This window comes from Dromaius novaehollandiae, chromosome 4 (assembly GCF_036370855.1).
Source record: "Dromaius novaehollandiae isolate bDroNov1 chromosome 4, bDroNov1.hap1, whole genome shotgun sequence".
Lineage (NCBI taxonomy): Eukaryota > Metazoa > Chordata > Aves > Casuariiformes > Dromaiidae > Dromaius > Dromaius novaehollandiae.
In genome coordinates, this window is record NC_088101.1 from 52,954,670 (window position 1) to 52,975,237 (window position 20,568).

Below are 20,568 nucleotides of genomic sequence, written 5' to 3' on the forward strand. Positions count from 1 at the left end.
TCCTTTATAATATACCATGGTGTCTCCTCTACTTGCTATTGGAAATTCTAGATTGTCATGTCTTAGATCCTCCTCTATATAGAGACTTGGCCATTTTTCTGTTGTGTCTTGTGCTTCTCTGTAGAAATCTGATTCTTGAAGCTTTGACTGATCCCCTATATGAACTGATAGATTTCCTGTACCGATTTCCTCTTCATGTTCAGCAGTTGCAACTAGCACTCTGGGGACGGAGCCACCTTTATGTGGCAGAGAGATATCAGAAATGGTGCCAACACGTTCACGTTCTCTTTTAGTATCTGACAAGTCTCTAGTTACTTTGATAACTGAAGAGCCAAGTATCCCTTGCAAGTCTTTATCTTTTCTCAGTTTGGTATTGTTGCTTATATGGTTATGTGCTGTGTCATGAGATGAGCTGGCTGAAGATGAGACAGATGTAGATACAAGAAAGGGCTGAGGAAGAGCTATAGGAGAGCTGAGAGGGACCTTTGTATTTGGAATAGAATGATCATCCTTAGCTTGGTGAATGAAATTACTTGGGGGAATTGCTGCAGATCGGGATGCTGTTAAGGCCAAAGAGCTGAGTTCTTCTACATCACAAAGAAAACCGTTTGGAAATGGTGGAGAAGGTAAGGTGCACGTACGTGCTTGAAGGTGAAAAAACTCACAGTCTGTGAAAACCAGTCACTAGTAGCAGCCTGGAGGAGCTTTTGATCAACATGTGACCAAGAGGAGGAATGGTATCTAGGAAGTGGGGACAGTGCTTGAGAAGGCAACTTCAAAAATAAGAAAAACAGGGGAATTTAAATAAATAAATGAGAACTAACATACGAGTAGATTGGGAAAGAAAAATGCCTGCTGTTTGGATTGCAGAGTATCATTTCAGTGAGCACGAGTGTCTGAAATCCTTAGTACATGAATCAGAACAGCAGAAAAGATATTTAAAAAGTGAAACTGTATCAGGTTCTGGCTTGGAGCTTAAATGTCAAACATCAAGACAGATCTGAATCATTACATTCATGAGGGCAATCTGCATTTGATCTGCTAAAGTTATGTTATCTATGGCTCTCTGATAGTAAGCTTGTCACAAGTTATTAAATCATACAATTGAAATTAATATAATTTTCCCCAAACCATTACTATTATTTTGAGAATATCAGTATTGTCAGAACTACACTGAGAGTGTCATTAAGTATTTTTTTAAATACTTAACTTTTAAATACTAAAGCTGGGGTGATTTCTCATTATTCTACTGTTAATGTTTGTACTTTTTCTGAGTACATCTGAGTACATGTTTCAGAAACATCTTAAATACATTGCATACTTTTATTATGGCACAAGTAGCTATGGAATGTATTTTTCTTTAAAAGTAAATGTATTATTTCAAAATGACATCAACATTTGTGAAAGGTACATTCAATTCCAACTGAATGTAGGCAGCCAACAATGCTTTTAAAATAGCGACAGCACAGTATACAGCAGTGTATTTTGAGTACTGTTACATAATATTGATTGAAGTATCCTTCTGGTAAAAGAAATGTCCTTTTGTAAGAATGAAAGACTGGTGAGTCATACGTACACAGCATCAGTAGATATCCATTGCTTCAGTAAATACTGAAATTGCATTTTGTAACTATTAATCTTCAAAATTAAAATTGAACAAAAAATATTTTGATCTCATTGTTAAAATTATCCAGAATAATTAGATGCACATCTCTCTAGGTTATCTGGACTACTTTAGACTCTAAGTATGACTCTAGAATAGAAAAATTAACTTCAGAAAGCTAAATTAACATTACAGAATGGGAATAAGATTAGCTTACTTACCTTCTACTGGAGTTTTCTAGAGGCAGATAGCTTTATTTTAAAGTTAGACAAACATTTGGTATAGAAATCTTTTGTACCAAAGCATACAGACTGATACAGTACAATCTGGCAAAACAGAACTAGCCTGTTACAACTGATATTCAGTCTTTTTCTCTCCATCTTTTCTCTTGAGCAATGGCCTATAACCTGTGGTTTTCAGGTCATAACATTGGCCAGGAGATGCTCCCGTTTTTAATTTCCCGTGGCTACAAACTGTGCTAGAGCTGAAGTCATAGATGTTCTGGTCCATGTTCAGGAGAGCAAAGCTTGCTCTTGACATAAATTGCTAATTTATTTTTAGTGCCATTAGATCAGTGAAGTTTAGCAGAATTGCTCTAGCAGCAGGAAGTGATACAACAGGTTACATGCTAGCACCCCCCCCCCCCCCCCCGCCGCAACAAATAGGAAGAAGTGGTACCAGTAATTATGGTGAACTCAAGAAAACTTTCAGGACTGCTAAAGCCCTCCTAGCTAGTCAGGAACAAGATGTCATCTTACGTGGTGTTACCATTTTTGAACACAGCTGAACTGGGAAACAAGGAGCCCGTTCAAGAACCTCAGGGGAGTCTTTTTTTGACTTATGCTAGAACCACATGACCCCGCACAAGCTTCCTGTGTCACAAAGAGGGCTTTTCCTCCCTTCCTCTCTTACAAAACAGATACATTAGACACCCAATTATTTACAGAAGCGTCTTGCTGCTGCTGATAAGTAATCTGAGGTGACTATATTACCATTTAAAAAATGCCCAGTGTTGGGAAAAAGTAGCCCAGTAACTCCTACTGTGATGATGGCAACATCTTCCTAGACCCAAAGATTAGGTCAAAGCTGGTCACTGCTACCTCCTATATCAAACGCTTGTAGAGCATATGAAGAAGAGTGTGCAGCATATCTAAGGGTCCTGCAACTACACACTCAAGTTGCTTGATGACAGCAGCCTTAAAAAAAGATTGGCCACTAAACCACTCTGGAGTTCTCCGAGCTTATACAAACTAAGGCTTTGCCCTTCAGGTGTATCTGCTGATTTTTGGTTATCTTTTATTCTAATCAGTGATGACTTATCTAATGACAATTCTGGACAACACTCCATATACATCTTTAGAGGTCTTCGTGTTCCTCCCGATTTCACTCTTTCCCATTCAAGGTTTGGACTTTTCAACTCTTACAGGAAAATATAAATAATTTATAAAGTTAAGGAATGACAAGGTAATATTAATATGCTTCTGCTTTTCACTTGAATATAAGTGCTTTGAAACTACATCTATGCTCAACAAGATTATGGGGGTCACACACAAAACCCAACTTTAGCTGCCGGAAGCCTACCCTATAAAATCCAAATCTGCATCAAAAAAAATCTCCAAATAGAGAGAGACATCTCTGCGATACAGAGCACCTGAGTTGTCTCATATTCTGAATTGCGTTTAGGAACCTCCAGATTTCTCTAACAATGATAGAGGGCCATAGCTTATGGCTACCTCATTATGGGGATACAGCTCTTGGTGCTACTCCATTTCAACAATTTTATTGGGGTGGAAAAATAAGGAGCTAGTACCCCTTTATGGCATATTTGGGAAAAACAGAAAAGACCTGTTCTGGCAATGATCATAAACCAGCTAATTGTTTATTCATAAGCAGTATTTTCAAAGGTCACTGTTTTTGGTGGTGGTCCCCAAAGCTGTAAATAGAAGTGGAACTTATCTCACAGTTGAAGCATCTAAATTAGCACCAGTATGCAAGTACACAAAAGTAGAAAATGGGGCAGAACCACACTGAAACAAATATAGATTAACAGCAGGATGAAAAGTTTACATGCTACGCAAAATACACAGCGCATGCTGGAAAGAGAAGCAACAAATGTAAAGAGGAAAATTTAGAAAGTTTCCCCTCTTCAGTATTCAGAAGCATCAGCTGATACTGCATGAATGCTAATCACAATTTGCATGCAGAAATTTTCTTAGTTTCTGCCAGTAACAAAGTAGTTATTTTTCCTGCGTAGATGACCATGAAATCTCATGAGTGAATGATAAATCATAATACAGGAATTCTCTTTGTAGTATTATGTAATACAGTTTGTGGTGGCATAGGAAGAAAAAGAATTCAGAAACTGCCACAGACATTCGGTGTGAAAAATTGTAATTGAAACGTCTGAAATTGTATTTCAGAATTGAAATTGTAAAGGTCTGAATCCAAACTTGTTGGCAATGTGATGACATTTGCCTTGCTACTGAATGATACAATGCTGTCACTGCTGTCACACCACTCCAGAGAACCTACATTACACCAAGAATCTCCTTCTAGAGCGTGAATGGCAAAAAAGAGGAAAGTTACAGTATAGAATCACTAGCTGTTTTCCTTTACTTTTGAAAGGCACAGAACTAGTCTTGGCAAGCTGTGTCCCTGTGCAAACTACCTGCCCTTACCCTTTGCACGCTTATGGGACTATAAGCTTCTGGAACGTGTGTGTTACGAGAATGTTTTCACACTGGATGATAAAAAGTCTGCTGGACATACCCTTGATGCTCAAATTCTGTCCAAGACATGTAAGTTTTTTTGTGTGGGCTGTTTTTTTCTGCCCAAATTTTGCTTGGCCCTACTCTCAATAATATAATAGTTAATGAAAAAAAGAGAAAAATCCTGGCAGAATGCAAGACAGACATTCTGCTATTAAAATACTTAAATGACAAGTTAGCAAAGCAATTCTATGTATTTGGAAAGTAAATACAGCGCACTTAAAACAATACATAAATTATGCATTGTCATTTTTAACAAAAAATAAGTCCTCCTTAACCCACTGTAGGGGTAATAGCAAAGTAAAAAAAAATGATTTGCTTACCTTAGTTGAACTTAAATGGTGTATTCTGTCACTAGAATAGCTTTGGGGTATTGGAGGATTAGGGTAGTCATCAGTGCTTTTTGATGCATTCTTTTTGATGACTTCTACATAGGAAACAGGGAAGATGCCTTGTCTGTTGGTTCCTGGTATTCTGCCTTCATACCAGTTTTGATCAACTCGCTTAAGAAGAATTACTCTGTCTCCCTGAAATGCATTATGAGAAGAAGTTATCAGAAGATGAGTCAAAGTTTATTTTTTGAATAGTTTATACTATCTTAAAACATAGTATTATTTTCCCTGCAGTGTTACTTCCCATTAGTTTTGATAATCTTCTCCATTTTCATATTTTTCTTCCCATTTATTATAACCATGCAGAGAAGTGTCATTCCAGCAAAAGAAGGCCAATCATGGACTGCAAGTGCTACTCTTATATGAGAAGAAAGTCTCATGTAGTCTTCTACTCTTCAATGAAGGATTAACATTTAAACATTTATTCAGAGCATAACCTGTTTTAATTTTTGCCCAAAGTACTAGCTAACACCCTAACTGCACCATGTAGTAGTGACTACTGTATTAATTTAAATGCCCATTTCTCCTTTAAAAAAAAAGTTAAAAATAAACTCTGAAATCCATGCAAGTGCTTTGTTTGTTATCAGTAAACTTAGAATAAATGGAGGTGGAGAGTTCAAAATGACTTCCTAGAGAATGCTGAGAGAAGGAAATGCTTTTCCCAGTGAGCATGTTGACTATCAGCTATGTATGCAAAGAGATAGGTGGGCAGTGGCTCACTTACTGTTTTTAGCACCTAGGAACTGAAATAGAAAATACCAACTTTTTATTCAAACTTTTCTCTGTAGTGAAACTTCATGAGCTCCCTCTTTTGTTTTATATGACGTGTATCTTATCATGTCTTTTTGTAACAAATTCTTGACTTCTATTTTTGTGTTCTCTTGGAATTATGTAGTTTTGTTTCTGTAGTTGATTTGTTGAGTGCCCTAAAATCATCTTTAGTGGGACAGAAGAATAGAAACCTAGTGCACATTACCTTTTTTTTAAAAAAAACAAAACTGGGCTGTCAAGACTGTGACCACTACAATAAGCATAAACAGGAATAGTCAAAACAAAACAAAACAAAACAACCCACCACACACACAAACTGTTCCCTTTAATTTCCAATTCCCGATTTTTTTTTTTTAGGGGGGGACCTCTTTGGGGTTCACCAATCTCTTATGAATGGAAAAACACACAGAATTCAATAAGTGCTTGACCGGACTCAAGTTCAGCATCAATAAGCTGTATTCTTAGTCTTATTTCAAGAGAAAGACAAATCACGGAATAACTTTTACCAACTCTTTTATTAATTAAAAAAAATCCTATAATTATACTTAGAATATAAAATAATTTAACAATAAAGCTTTATAAAGCAGTAATATCCTAGTGTCCAACCAGCCTCAGAAATTAAACATTCTCATGTGCAATAATATGTTACTGCCAAGATGTGCATAGAGAAGATGCAAGAATGTTATAAAAATCAAAGGGTTATGATGATGAATCATTTTGCAAGAAATGATGCACCCACAAAAATGCCTCTAAGCCTGTTTTTTCTGTATTAAAACCCTATCATGATAATTACAATAGTAAAAATAATTATTAGAAAAAGAGGAATGGATAACTGAAATGAAAACAGGAAAACTGAGCAGCCAGTTAACAGATCTTTGCATGTGTTAATCTACAGCAGTCTAATTTACATGCACAACATATTTGCAGCAAGCCAATGAGTTATGTTAATAGCTTCTCACCATTATATTGCTTTGTACATAGCATATTTTAAAGGTATAGTGCACCAAAGCACAGTATTTACTCTAAATTAATTCTGTGTAGCAGTAGACACCATAATGGTATTTTGATAAAGACAGTTCTAAAACAGTACCTTTCTGAGCGATAACTCCACATTTGTGTCTGCACTGAAATTGTATTTGGCAATAGCTTCTCCAATCTCTCCAATCTGTGCAGGGGGAGGTGGCCTCACAGGTTGTGCTTTTTCTGGAGGAAAAAGCTTCTAGGGAAAAAAAAAACACATTTTCATCATTCCCATGTAGTTTGTGGACCTATTACCCAAACTAATCCAAGGAATTAAAACAGAGAACAAACCTCAACATAAGAAATTGGGAATATTCCAACTCTTCCATGGTGCTCACCTTCATACCAGTTTTGATCAATTTTCCTGAGGATATAGACAGTATCTCCTTTCTTAAAGGACAGCTCTCTGTAACAAATTTATTTAAATCAGATGTTTATAGCTTTATATTTGAACTTCTCTGCCTGTGTAGTTTCTGAGGTCTCTACAGTTCAAATCTGAAACAGAACGTAGCAACTAAACATTTGGAGAAAAAGTGCCACAGCAATGGTATATTTACCAGTTGATTAGACCATATAAAATGAAATGATTCACATTATGAGTCCCAGAAACTCTCTATGAGTTATGGGGGCCTGAATTACACTGGTCTTTCAAGGAAATATTACTAGTTATTATTAGAGCTCTCTGGGTCTGCATGCAATTATGGTGTCTTCTGGATCTCTTGTTCAGGTACCACATTCATGTCAGGCATCTGAGGGATATTGGTGTTCTTTATGAAATAGAAGGGAACACTACTGAAATATGTCCCATGTCTCCATGGGCTATTACTACCTTTTGCAGCAGCACAGTTTGGAGTGCTTCTGCTTTACACCTTTTCCATTACACTGTGAACTATTCAGAAGCATCAAGAATACAGGATTATGTTCTCACCATTTTTGAGACTCAGAGCCTGTAACATGCTTAATGTTGGATACCAAAAAAGGGAAGTATCCAAATGATTCAGAACATTTTTCAAATCTTGGCCAGTATCTTCTCACTGTATCATCCATTTGATTTTCCAAGAGCTAATTGGCTGCTCCAATAATTAAAGTTGTCAGTTTTGTATCACATACAGCTAATGTAATTCTAGTGACAATATTTGATCTGAGCTAAAAATCTGTTAAATGCCCTGAGTCACAGGAACAACAGAAGTGATAGAGTACAGGCTCTCCCCGTTGACTCCTTCATATCCTAGCACAGTGTTTCCCTATTTCTTTTTCTTATGGACCACTGTGGATTGCCTTGGTATGGATGCGTGACACATCCTGAAGGGAGCCTTAGTATGTTACGACAGACAGATGGGAAGATGCTAAAGCACTACACTGAATTTTGATAAGAGAAGCACGCGATCTACAACAGCACATTAAGCACTGTACCTTGTGTAACCTGAATACCATTCACCATGAACAAAGAGCGTTCTGTGGATGACACTCAGGACCCATGATCTAGAAGGCTGAAGTTGCACAGCCATTCCTGTGCTTAAACAAATGCAATGAATATAATCATTTAAGAAATTTAAATATGAAATACCATCTCACACTGTTTGGTAGTGCAGAGGCTACTGTGACAGCAAGCAGCATCTTCTGCTTCCATGGCATTTGCTGTTGAAATTTAGCTAGAACAGCAGCTAGCTGAGGTGAGTGCTAGAAAGATCATTCTTAAATTATGAATTCTTAAATGAACAAAAATTTAGTACTTACTTAGAAGTCTGAGCATTAAAGTCATATACAGCTCTAGCTGGCAGTTTCTGAAAAGCAGGCAAAATACATTCACATAGTATTACTATATGGTAAACATAATGTTTCAACTTTTAAAAAAAGCGACCAAGATTTAAAAAGGGGCACATGCCTTATAATGGTTATCACAGTAAGGCTATATTTAGGCAATTAAAGTATGCAGCTTCCTTTTTTGAAGTTGTTGGGTGTTTGGGCCTTAGTGTTTTAAAAAGAGCTAGCAGCTAATATTTTAATACAGACCCCTTTGCAATTTTGAGCTTTATGTTTAAGAGAACTGAAAAAGTAAAAAAAAAGAAAAAAAAGTTTAGTAAATGCCCATGTGACTTGTAAGCAACTGTATCTCCAGGAACAATGGAAATTCATATGCTTAGTATTCTCTAACATTTTAGATGCCTTTTCTGTTAAGCTTAATTTGTTATCCTTATGCTAATTTTGACTGCAAATAATGCATCATATTATTACACAAAAGGAAAAATTAGTATGATAGCTGGAAGAGCCTGGAAATGTTTTAGATTTCTGTAATCGCATTCACAGTTTTTAGAAAGTCTGAGAAACACAAGACTGGAAGAGATCTCCTGAGTCATCAGTGCAGCTCTCTTGCTCTCACTATCACAGGCAATCACTCTCTGTAATTCCTTTCATCTGTTTCTCACGTTCCATCACCAAGTATCTGTAAGCTCAGCATTTTTTCAAAAATAAAACTGTAAAACATCCTTACCCCTCACCTGCGTGGTTGAGAGCAGTACTGCAGGGCTGTAGTTTTATTTTTTTCAAAGCTGTGCTAAACATGATTGTGATCTGACCCAGGAGTCTCCCTCATTCAATTTCTGCCTCTATCAGGTAACCAGCACTGGATATTTAAGAGAAGGGTGCATGAACTCATTAGCACTATTATGTGAGGCTATCTGGTGAAGTGATCTTGTCCTTCTCTGCGAGTACTTGTGAGGATTAGAGATTGCTACACTTTCTAAAATTTGCCTTTAGGATATACTACTGACTAGAATAAGCTGTTTACACTATTTCTGAGAGATACTATTTGTAATGATATAAGGGCGCACATCCTTTTATAATAACAGGAATAAGAAGGGAGAGCTGAAGTTTTGTTTTGGCTTTCTGCCAGGACAGATGTTCTCCACAGAGTTCCCTCCCATCTTGTCATCGTCTAGCAAATTTAGCATACCTATAATGTTGTACTTTCAATAATGAAGTGCCCCAAAAGTTATTTAAGGATCCCATCAACTTGCAGTTTTTGGTACTGATAAAGTTTTCTGTTACAGGTCTCCTTCAGATATGATAGCCTAAATTTAAAAGTATTTTCATGTTCTCTACTGATGTTAAAAATGGTCTTCTGGACAGAAGGGCATATTCATACCATCAACTATAGCTAAGCCCTACGCTTTTTCACTCTTTCCCAATTTTGTTTGCCTTTTTTTCAGTTTTGCTGCTGGTGCTGTAACTACTAAACCAAAGAATGTGAAAAGTAGGTAGTATAAAAGGAGCAGTGAAGCTAATTAAACACAAATACTTGAAATGTACAAAATATATTTATTAAAAGTAGAGAAAAGTGTTTCTTCTCTCATCTTTTGCAATCACAGCAATCTTGAGAATTGCTTGCAGTGTAAGTACTATATGGATTTTCAAATTGAAATATGACTTTTGATGATGCATAATTCCTTAAAAGGAACACATAACTGCTCCTGAAGCTTCTTTAACCAGTATTTTCTACTGTGTAATCTTTTTTTGAAATCAGACTCTTAATGCAATTGCAACAACAAACCCATGACATTGGGGTGTGAGCGGATCTGAATTCAGGTGCTGTAACCAGTTCTAACCTGTACCACCATTTAACAAGATAAATGGCCACAGCAAAACTTAGTCTAGTCTATGAATTATTAGATACAAAGAGAGTTTGCTGCTTATACAGTACTCACTTGCTTGTTTTCAGCTGTTAAATTATAAGATTAAAATAGGGTGCTCTGTAATCTTACCATTATTTACTATAATATTATCGAAGTCAATGGAAAATCTTAGCAAGTTATGGTCTATAGATGTTAGTTAATATAAATGTAATCAGTTTATGATTGAATACAATCCCTGAAACCTGTTTAGAGAGTGTTTTGAGTTCTAGTTCTAGAAACATTCTTAGGAGATTGGATGATATAGCATGTTTTTTGTGTATGGTGATATTTTGTGTTATTTTCCATTTTTCTGTCATTTTTGTACTATTTATATTAGAGGTCATATGCCTGATTCCATTTCCTCCTCCAAATCATTAGTATAAGCAATCAGCATATGATTACAATCACCAAAATTGTTACAGAAATTAGAGATTGCTCTTAGGATAACTAACAGTGTTTTTGTTTTTTAAAACATAAATAATTGTGAAATACAAATGTTCTTTGTGTCAGTCCTGAAACTCCTGAGGCAGCTGCTTGCATGAACTTTGGTTTCACAAGGGATTTTTCCCAGTCACAGCTGCTATTCTTTTCTGTCCCAAATGCCCCCTTCAGTCAACTCTGACAGAGCCTGTCAATGACTAGTAAACTAGTGTCCTCATCCATTTAAACATCAGTAGAAAATGCAGCTTATCTTGCAAAGCTTGATATTCTTTTACTTTTTTTAGGTACCAATCTCCTAAAAAAAGAAGGATGCTGTCCCATCTAATGATATGGTTATGTTTAAGTGTTCCTTTGGTCTGCATCATTACAGTGTTTTATAACCAAAGCAGATTTTGTCTTGAAAATGTTAATGGTTTTCCATGTGGAAGTTGCTGCATTATTTATTCTTGTTTAACTACCTCTTTGTCCGTAGTTCCTCTTCTCTCCCTTGGAATACATCGTCCCACATCAGTGAAAGCAGAATAGCTTCCAGGAGATTCCTGGTCTACTGAAAATAGAACATCATTATATGAATCTCTGGTAAATTAAGCAAAAAAACAGTTCAAATCTTTGATACTGCTTGGTCTTATTTAATGGGATCCACAAAAATATAAAGAAATGAAGAGCTCTTTAATCTATTATTTCACCTTTAGTAGAAAGAAAAGCATATGACATGATGGCTAAAGAGCATGTTTTTTTAAAAAAAGAAAAACTGGCTGTCAAGCAAAGGCCTTCCTCTGATCCACAGCAGAGGAATGTATAATAGAGGACCAGGAGGGCAAAATTATGCCTTATTGTACTAAGGAGCACATGTCTACTGGACTAAATGGAGGACGTGACAGCAGTACTGAGACTTCATCAAGTTACAAAAACCTTTTCCTGAATGCTACCAATATAAACAGAATTTCATGCATGAAATATGATTAAAGCATGCTTTAATGAGAAAATAGGGAATGATTTGTTTCCCTTCTGTTAGGCAGCACATAAAAAAACAGCTCTGTTTTAAGAGATGGAGCACAATTCATTACTCACCAATCTATGTGGCAGATTTTCTCTAAAAAGCACAATTCACCAATGTTTATTACAGGACGGTATATTGGTGAATACATCTTTTCATATATTCAATAAAAATAAAATCAAAATCTTGCAGTCTATATAGCCCTGCAAGTTGCCAATGTGAGATGAAAATATAAAGGAATTGCATCAGACCAGAGGATAAAATCAATCTCCTCTTTACTCCTGAGATTTACTCACTACTGTATTCTCCTAGTGCCACAGTGATACCTGGTAGTGGAGGCATCTGTCTAATGTTTGCCTTCTTTGGACTTCATTCACATAATCTGTTTCTACCAAATCTATAGATTTCCAAAGAAGTACAAGTGGAAAAATAGAACGGAAAGCATCTAATCCATTATGTTGGGGTCTTACAGAAGAATGAGATTTAAATGCTCACTAGTGGACTGTTTGCTAAGCCACAAGGACTTGAGGCTATTGATAAATTCAGTGGAGGAAAAATGAGATAATTAGTTTATATATGTTGTTGGTTACAAGCATGTCAACCTCAGCAAGGGTGTCTGGGCCCCATTCTGGACAGCTTTCTTGATATGGCATGTGTTTTTGAACAATGACCTGTGCTAACTGCACAGAGATAATGCCTCCAAACATTGCATCTATTAATTTTTAATTTAAAATGCCCGCAGAAAGATGTGGGAGGAAAAAGTGTGAAAAACAGCTTTAGGAAGAACACAGTTTCCTTTAATTTCTGTACAGCTCCTTATGCCATCAATGTTTGTTAGTTGCTTTGAGTGCTTCTGTTGATACGACCTTGGAGTTTCTGCAGTGGCTTGTGTCTGTTAGAGAAGCACAGTGGATCCAGCAAAATAGGGACCTTCATTAGGAGAGCTCAGCCATGACCAATGCTGATAGAAGTCAATGGAATATTCTGATATACTGATTCTATACACTACTTTATGGATATGAATGTAAACAAAGTATATCACTTCCCTCATACCAGGCTCCTTCATCGTCCCATAAGCTACCAGGAAACCAAGCTTACTCTGAACTATGATTTCCGTATTTTCAAGGACTGAAAGTTAATTTGCTTTAAGCAACTGTGATACTTGACCAGCGCAGTTTTTGGTGTTGGATTATACACAGAAACCATAGGAAATTTTCACTAGGAACCAATACTCACTGTATCTGGTCCCCCTACCCTTCTATGCACATATGAGAGCTAGAAAAGAAAAGAGCAGTATGCCTAATAGCACCTGCTACTACAGTCCTAACCTGTAGCAGTGTGTACCTTCCCAAGCAACAGCAGATTTACTGTAACTATTTCTGATTAAAAAAAGAGGGGGTATGGAAAGGATAGTAAAATTTTGCTCATTTACGTTCCTGTATACGCAGTGGATTCCCAACAACTTTGATTCTGTCATGTAGTACTGCCTATAAGGGCTAATCATGATCATGCCTCAAGCCTAATTCAATTTTGAGTTCCATTTTATAGTTGTTTTATATTAAATTCTCTATTCTCACTACGCATATTTTAACTAGTTAAGGAAAGGTGGTGACTGCTGCAATTCTGATTTGTCTTGAAATACATCATTATTAGTTTAGCAAAAATTACAGAAAAAGATGTAAGATTAATTAGATGGGTGTGGATTATTACATTGCAAAATCAATATAATAAAGACAGGCTCTCTTTCTTACATCCAGTTGTGACTTCAAGAACAGCTTTGTAATGTCACTGAATTCCTCAGAAATGCTCTGATATAGACAACTGTATGTTTGGAAGCAGAATTCTTTAATATAGAAGTCTTACTGTTTTTAAAAATAAATAAATGACAGACTTTCAAAAGATATTCACCTATCTGAATCACCTAGTGGATACCTCTGTGCACACAAGCTGTGACACTAGTTTGTTTTTAAGATTAAGGTTAACTTTAAAGACAGCTTAAACTCAAGTAATTTCTTTTTTTCTTGAGAAAAAGCAGCAGAGCAGTGAACAGCTCATAGTAACTTTAAAACCAGATCACTGTCAAGACAGACTTTTTAAAAGTTATACTCACCTTGACAGTATCCTTCAAGATTTGATTACTGAGGACTTCCCTTTTCAAAAGCATAGGGTATTTCTCAAAACTTCGTAGGTGTATTAAAATTCTATGAGAAGAACTAGTTTTGCTGCCACAGAAATTGGAAATTGTATTGTTTGAGCAGGGAAATGGAGTCTTCCTCAAGTAACTTGGGTCTATTCACAAAAAGTTATAAGCATAGCGGAGTTAGCATATTTTTGTGAGAAAACGGAATCCAATTTCTGTGCATCTGGCAGAATTAAGAGCGTTTTTATCAGCTGCGTATGACAATAGCATACAGTACAACATCTTTTTGATGCAGATTCTTTTTAAATAATGGAGGGCATCCTGCATATGGTTTTCCTGTTTGACCAGCATCTTAGGATGCATTCATTACCTTTCTGTAAGGTCTTGGAAAAAAACCCCGAACTTCTCTTTAAGAGCCAGCTATAGGAAACAAGGCTCCTTGCTTAATTTAATGCCACCATTTAATTTACGGTACTAATAATCTGTGTATTGGTTGGAATATAGTTTTTCTGTCCACATTACTGCATTTTGTGAATAGACAGCAAATTTATCTACCTTAATCACAGATATAAAAATGACATCCTTTCTTCATTAAGGATTTTGTGTGATGAATGCTTATTATAGACCACACAAATAAAAAAAAATGAAATGAGAAAGGGTGGGAAATGAAGGGAGTAATGTTGGATAAGTCAATCACAAAGACAGAGGAAGAAAGTTAATCCACCTTGGAAACACAGTGCACTATCATTGTCTTGGTTGTTGTTGTTAGTTGCGTCCACGTCTTGAAAAGAGGCACTAAGAGGGAATCTTCCACAATCATTCTGGTACAGTGGGCAATGAATAGCACCATCTTGAGGCAGAGGATGAAAAGGCTGGTGCATGGGGCTTTTTTTCAGAGCTGTAAGAGATGAATTCCTTTCTGGAATGTCTGGAAGCAGCTCAGTAATTAGTCTGTGCAATATACTGTTGTCAGGCAAACTTCCCCTTCTTTTTTCAGCTTTAATTTGGTCACAGATGTCTTTAAGCGCAGAATCTAGTGCTTCAAATACAGATGACTTGCATTTTGTCTTTTCAGCCTTTTTTTTAGGAGCTGCACTTTTTTTCCTCCGGAAAGGCACTGGACTGACTAGAAATGCTATCTTAGAGAGGCCAGATTCTGCTTCATGCCTCCTAGGATCTTCAGTGGTTTCTTGTTTAGCCCTTTCATGTTTCAGCATGGTGGTGAAGCGGGTGTAGGAGGCTGGGCATCGCCCTTTGCAGGAGCTAATGAGATGCCGGTGATGGTGGTGGTGATGGCCTGATCCATAGAAGCTTTCAGAAGAGGTGAAGGAGAAGTGGTCAAAGTCACTTTCACTACAAAAGGATGAACCCTCTATCTGGATAAAGTCACTGAGATCAGAAACCACTCCATCTTGATCACTGTCTGAAAAATCCATATGCGATCGCTGTGGCTCATCACTGGTCACTTCGATATGAATTGGCACGAGAGTTTTAGACTTGCAGTTTCGTTGTACCTGAGAGGGATGTCTACCTTGATTTTCTTCCTCCAGCAGGGATTCTATAGAAAATCGCCGCTTTGGACATAAGCCATTTTTAGGAGGCTCTAGCGTAACAGTTGACAACATTTCATCACCTAGATTCGGCATTGATTTTGACTTCTGAATTAATTTTTCAAATTCAGATATCCTGGTTGGCACCATATGTCTAGGCACCTCTTCAGTAGAAGACTCTCTCCAGCCTTGAAGAATACCTTTGTGCTGTTCTTTTTCATACTGTAATATTCTGGACTTCACAGAACAAATCACCTCAGAATTCATCAAGTCCTTGCGATTGATGCGGTGCATCTTTTTATACATTTTTAGGAAACCCGGAGCATCATGTGCAGATCTGTGACGAACTCTTGACCTACTATTACCATGGCCCTCAGGAACATATGGGGAGGCCCAGTTCATTGAGCAAATGTCTTTGGAGTCCTCCTCACATAAAAGAGAGCCCATGCTTTCAGACTTGGCCTGTGCATCAGGAAAGCTATCACGGCCATCTGTTAACAGATCGTCACAGCTGCGAGATTTTCTCTTGGGAGAAGCAGTTTCTTCTGTGCTGCTCCAGACTTCTGCATTTTGACGAGTCATTTGCCAGCCATTCTTGTAGCTGACTGCCCTTCTTGAATCGCTTGGAACAGCTAAATGTTGTCTGTAAGTGCTACAGTAATCTAATTCATTTGAGGTGTTGTGATTGTGCACTGAATAACTGAAAAGGGATGGATATACTTTGCTAATATCCCCACCTTTATAATCCATAGAGCAGCATGGTAAAAAAAGAGACATTGCCAGAAATTAAAAGGTTCAGAAAGTTGGAAATTATATCAGTAAATATTAGAAAGACTAGAAGAGACAGTGATTAATGCATCTACTTATCAATTTAGGCCACTACACATAGCTTGCTACAGACTGGGAGAGAAGAGTTAATAATCAAGCTATTTAAATTTTCCAGCTTTAGAAATGTACTCATGATAATCTGAACATCAGAAAGAACTCATAATAGATTATGGAAATGTTAAATCAGTAAAAAAAATGAAAAAAGTCTGTAAGGAAACAACCACCGATTTTGAAGCAGGTCAAAAGACAGTCAAAGCTGCTAAAGATTTAGAGATGAAGCCAAATCATGGACCTAGACTTCAGTACACCGTAATTTTGAGATAAACTAAAATTGGAGAGAGACTCAAGTTTGCATCAAGACCATCTCTGGAGAAAGAGCTATGATTTATTATGTCTGCACAGAACTTAGTTCTTTGGAGCTTAATTCAGAGGTGAAAGTATATGCTAATTATGGAAAATGTCAAAAATAGAAAAAATATACAACTTTGCTTGATAAAAAGTTTAAATCAAATTGAAACATGAGCATTAGGGAATTATTTCCATGTAAATTTTAAAATGTGTGTCAAATATTGATCTTTACACTTGTGCATTTAGAAAGAAGCTGTGCAGAACTTTTGAGGTGAATAATGTTCAAACAGTTCGCAGCGATTGCACATTCAGTTAAGACAATGAAGATAAATCTTTAAATATGATCAAATACGAAATTTCTCCCAGCTGTTGATATGCAGCAGGAATATACATTTGGAACAGCAAAGGGATTAGGAAAGCACATTAAAACACCATAAACCATCCTACAGTTCTCTTGAAACACTTTTGTTAGTTTTCTATAGTTTCCTCCAGAAAGCCTACCAGTCCCAGATATTTACACCAATAACCTGCTTATCTGTTTTGTAAAGCTTGCCATGAGTCTTTGCTGGAACCTGTCATACTCTCTAGTTAGTACAGCAATTCAAATAGTCTTTTCATTGTATTTTAGTTTCTAGATTTTTAGATTTTTTTTAGCTTTTTAAGATTTTAAAAGATTTTTTGATTTTTTGTTTCAGATTCTAGATTTTTTAGATCTAGATTTTCTGTTTCAGACCAATCTCTAATCTAATTCAATTCAGCATTGATCAATACCTAAAAAAACCCCAAACATAATGTGCTTCTTGTTTAAAAGAATGGTTGCAAGAAACAATAGTATTCTAGTAGGTGTCATCACGTTATGAGAGAATGGAGCGATACAGCTAGGTCACCTTCCAGAAGTTCATTAGCTGTCGTAGATGTTGTTAACGGAAGGACTTCTCAAACACAGGAAGTTTAAGTCATGGTTAGTGCTCCTTACCAGTGGTGTAGTCAAAGGTAAATGCAGGTAAATGTAATTTACCAACTTTTCCCTACCTTACCTGGTACACCAAATAGATGAGTTTACCCACTTTTTAATTTACCACTAAATCACTGGGTTTAAAATACATTTGCTTCTCCATCACTTCACTCTTAATATTCCTCATTTTTTTCCTTTGTTTGATGCATGCTGTTGCAGCCTAAATATTAAATTGCTCTGAGAAGGGATTGTCTTTTACAAAGATTAAGACAGTCCCTAATACAGCCGTAGGCTGACCAGGAAGTGTAGCTACAAAATACAGCAAGTAAATGAATAATAATAAAAGGTAAGGAGAGCCATTACAATAGATATTACTCTGTATATTGCTTCCACCATGTATTTTCCCAGAAACCTTTTCTATTGGTTAAAAAAAAAAAAAAAAAAAAACCCAAAACCAACCAACCAAAAAAACCCCCCTGATTTGAACATCTCTTTTCTGGAGAGACATGGAGGACAGTAATGGAAAGATAGGTAATTCAAAAAAGGAAACTAATTAGATTGCATATGATGCACTAAATACTTCAAGGAATTACAAACCTCAAAATCTTACTGTCAGACTATGGACATTTGCTTGCTTAAATTAGGTCCTGATAACTGACAAAGTCTAAGGCATCACTTACAGACTTAAAAGCTTTATTACTATGCAAACACATCCTTAAATACTATTTGTCTTAATTGGCTTTCTGTATCTATTGGAAACAGTGCAGTTAATAAAACCTCATAATTTTATATACAATGGTACAAATCATGTTGTTCCTTTAATCAATTTTCTTCTCCTAGAATGGGCAGTTGAAAGAAAAAAACTTGTTACAAATCCAACTTTTAATCAGCTTAAAATTACACATGTAAGAATAAATAAACCTTTTGTGAAAGACTGGAAGTTGTTGCTTCAAATAATAAACCTCCCAGCAAAGCATGGCTGAGCAACAGTACACAGTTGCATTTACTCCCAGTGTATTGTACAATATATCATCAGTAGTTTTCTGTTAATAGATATGCTTTCCTCTTACCTTTTGCTCGTGATGGAGAAGAAGGAGAAGAACTAGTTAAAGGCTTTCTAAGGGTGGTATAGGAGCCTTGCGTATCTGTACGGCCCAGGCTAGGCCTGCTTGCGTTCTGATCACTGTGCACCCTCTGATGACTTACAGCAGGTTCTGACTTCCTCCTTTTTCTATAGTCACTCGCAGTACTTGCAGAACTACAGAAATAGTCAATATTAGTAGTGGTCTAACCTCTGAGACTGGAACTCATCAGGAATCAAAAAAGTAAACTCATAGCTATAGATATACATAGCTATAAAACTTGTAAACTATATAGATGTAAATCCATAGCTGTGGCATTCTTTTTGTAGATTAAACATTGCCAGAACAAATACACCACAAACACATAAAGGGGAGAAGCACTGCTCTCAAATTTCTTACAGCATGTTTCACAGAGAAAAGCTGAATTCCTTCTTGTAGAAGAACCTGATTATTTTATTCAATATTGCTACATCATTTTCAAAGTGAAGGCTTTGACATAAATGCACTATATCTTCTCAAATGCTCTACCGTATCAACAACAAATGGTTGTTCAAGTGTTTCCAATCAATTTTGTTAAAGTTGAAATAACATACTTTATTTAAAAATTAAATAAAATTGTCCTCTTGCATTAAAAGCAATTTGCTGATTGAAAAGCCTTTTCATTTATGTTTTTCTGTGCTTCTATAGTTTTTTGCATTTGGCTTTTCTGTTCTGCCATACTGGCAGCATCCCATCCTGCTGCTGCTTTAACCTGCCAGGAGAAGCCCACCACTCTTAGCACTGAAACAGCACTGGGCTCTTCCTGGGAAGTGTGAAGAATTTTGTCTCTTGCTGGCAACACAGCTGGTATAAGTTAAGAGGTAGCCAGGGAAGAGCAATCACAAGGTAAATTTAAGATGACCAACACTGAAGAAAATCCTTGTGAAAGGTCACATGTGATTCAGATGTGATTTGTGCTATTGATATACCTGAACAAAACTGGGAACTAAATAGAGAAGCAAAACATGCTGGTTGTTCAGGATGCTGAATATATTACAGGGTTTACTTTCACAAGCAGGTACTAACAGACTGAACTTAGACTAATTTAAATAAGCTCTATAAAAAGTCAGCTATAGAGAAAAATTTGAATGGTGAAGGCCTGATTGCCTTTAATACTGGGGTAGAAGTTCAGCACAAGGATAAGAAAAAGACCAAGAGACACAGATGAGGCAGGACACTTAGGGGAACAGCGCTGAAGGCATTGCAAAGCAGTAAGGTTAAATTACAGATCACTTGAGACAGAAGCTCAGGGATGTCAGTGGAAAGACTCAAAATACAGAGTAGCATATTTTGAATGCAAACAGTAAAACAAAATAGGAGTTGCACTTCAGTATCAAAATAGGAACATCCTCTCTATGCACACCTCTGTTTTGTTGGTATCTCACAAGTCAGATATTAAAATCCAAGCCTTTTCAACATCTGCTGGCTTCAGGACACAAAAACTCTCAGGCTGTCTCATCTGTCTCTACTGAAATTACTATTTCTTACCTAGAGGGCCTGTCCAGGCCTTTGTCTGTTGAAGAATGATGATATAAGGAAGTCTGTGAAAACAAATAAATGAATGTTTTATGTCTGTATTTGAAAAAAGATGACAATTTCCATTTACAATGTTTGATTATTCATTAAAAGAGTTACTCTCTGACAAAACCTATAAAAAGACTATCATGATTAATGTCCTGTGCATTCCAACATACAGATATTGCAGTATTTCATGAGAAGTTATGTAGTTTCTAAAAAGCATCACTAGATTTCTTTTCACAGTCTATTTTGGTAACATTTTTTCTTTTAAAGCGCTACTAAATAATGATCCAGAGTCATACTTCTTTATACCCTTTTTGAAAATGGATACAGAACAGTATGAACTTTACTGTGAAAACATAAAAATCTGCAAATAATTATTTCATGCACAAGTAAGGTCTGCAGAGCTTCCCCCCCCCCTCCCCCCAGTTACTCGCCACAGTCC

General features: G+C 36.5%; 1 protein-coding gene and 1 long non-coding RNA gene across 3 annotated transcripts in view; one reads left to right on the forward strand and one right to left on the reverse strand.

The window, feature by feature from the left end:
- LOC112986132 (uncharacterized) overlaps positions 1 to 18,129 on the forward strand; it is an 82,299-nt gene extending 64,170 nt beyond the window's left edge. For both annotated transcript variants that reach the window (XR_010389051.1, XR_003259938.2), the window contains exon 4: positions 14,879 to 18,129. This is a non-coding gene — a long non-coding RNA (uncharacterized LOC112986132). The remainder of the gene's footprint in view (positions 1 to 14,878) is intronic.
- Positions 1 to 20,568, reverse strand: part of SORBS2 (sorbin and SH3 domain containing 2) — a 168,951-nt gene that overhangs the window by 14,477 nt on the left and 133,906 nt on the right. The window contains 10 exon segments of the mRNA XM_064511053.1: positions 1 to 651; positions 654 to 773; positions 4,695 to 4,898; positions 6,625 to 6,753; positions 6,846 to 6,960; positions 8,292 to 8,338; positions 11,125 to 11,210; positions 14,528 to 16,090; positions 18,555 to 18,742; positions 20,094 to 20,146. Of these exon segments, the coding sequence (XP_064367123.1) occupies positions 1 to 651; positions 654 to 773; positions 4,695 to 4,898; positions 6,625 to 6,753; positions 6,846 to 6,960; positions 8,292 to 8,338; positions 11,125 to 11,210; positions 14,528 to 16,090; positions 18,555 to 18,742; positions 20,094 to 20,146 (3,156 nt within the window).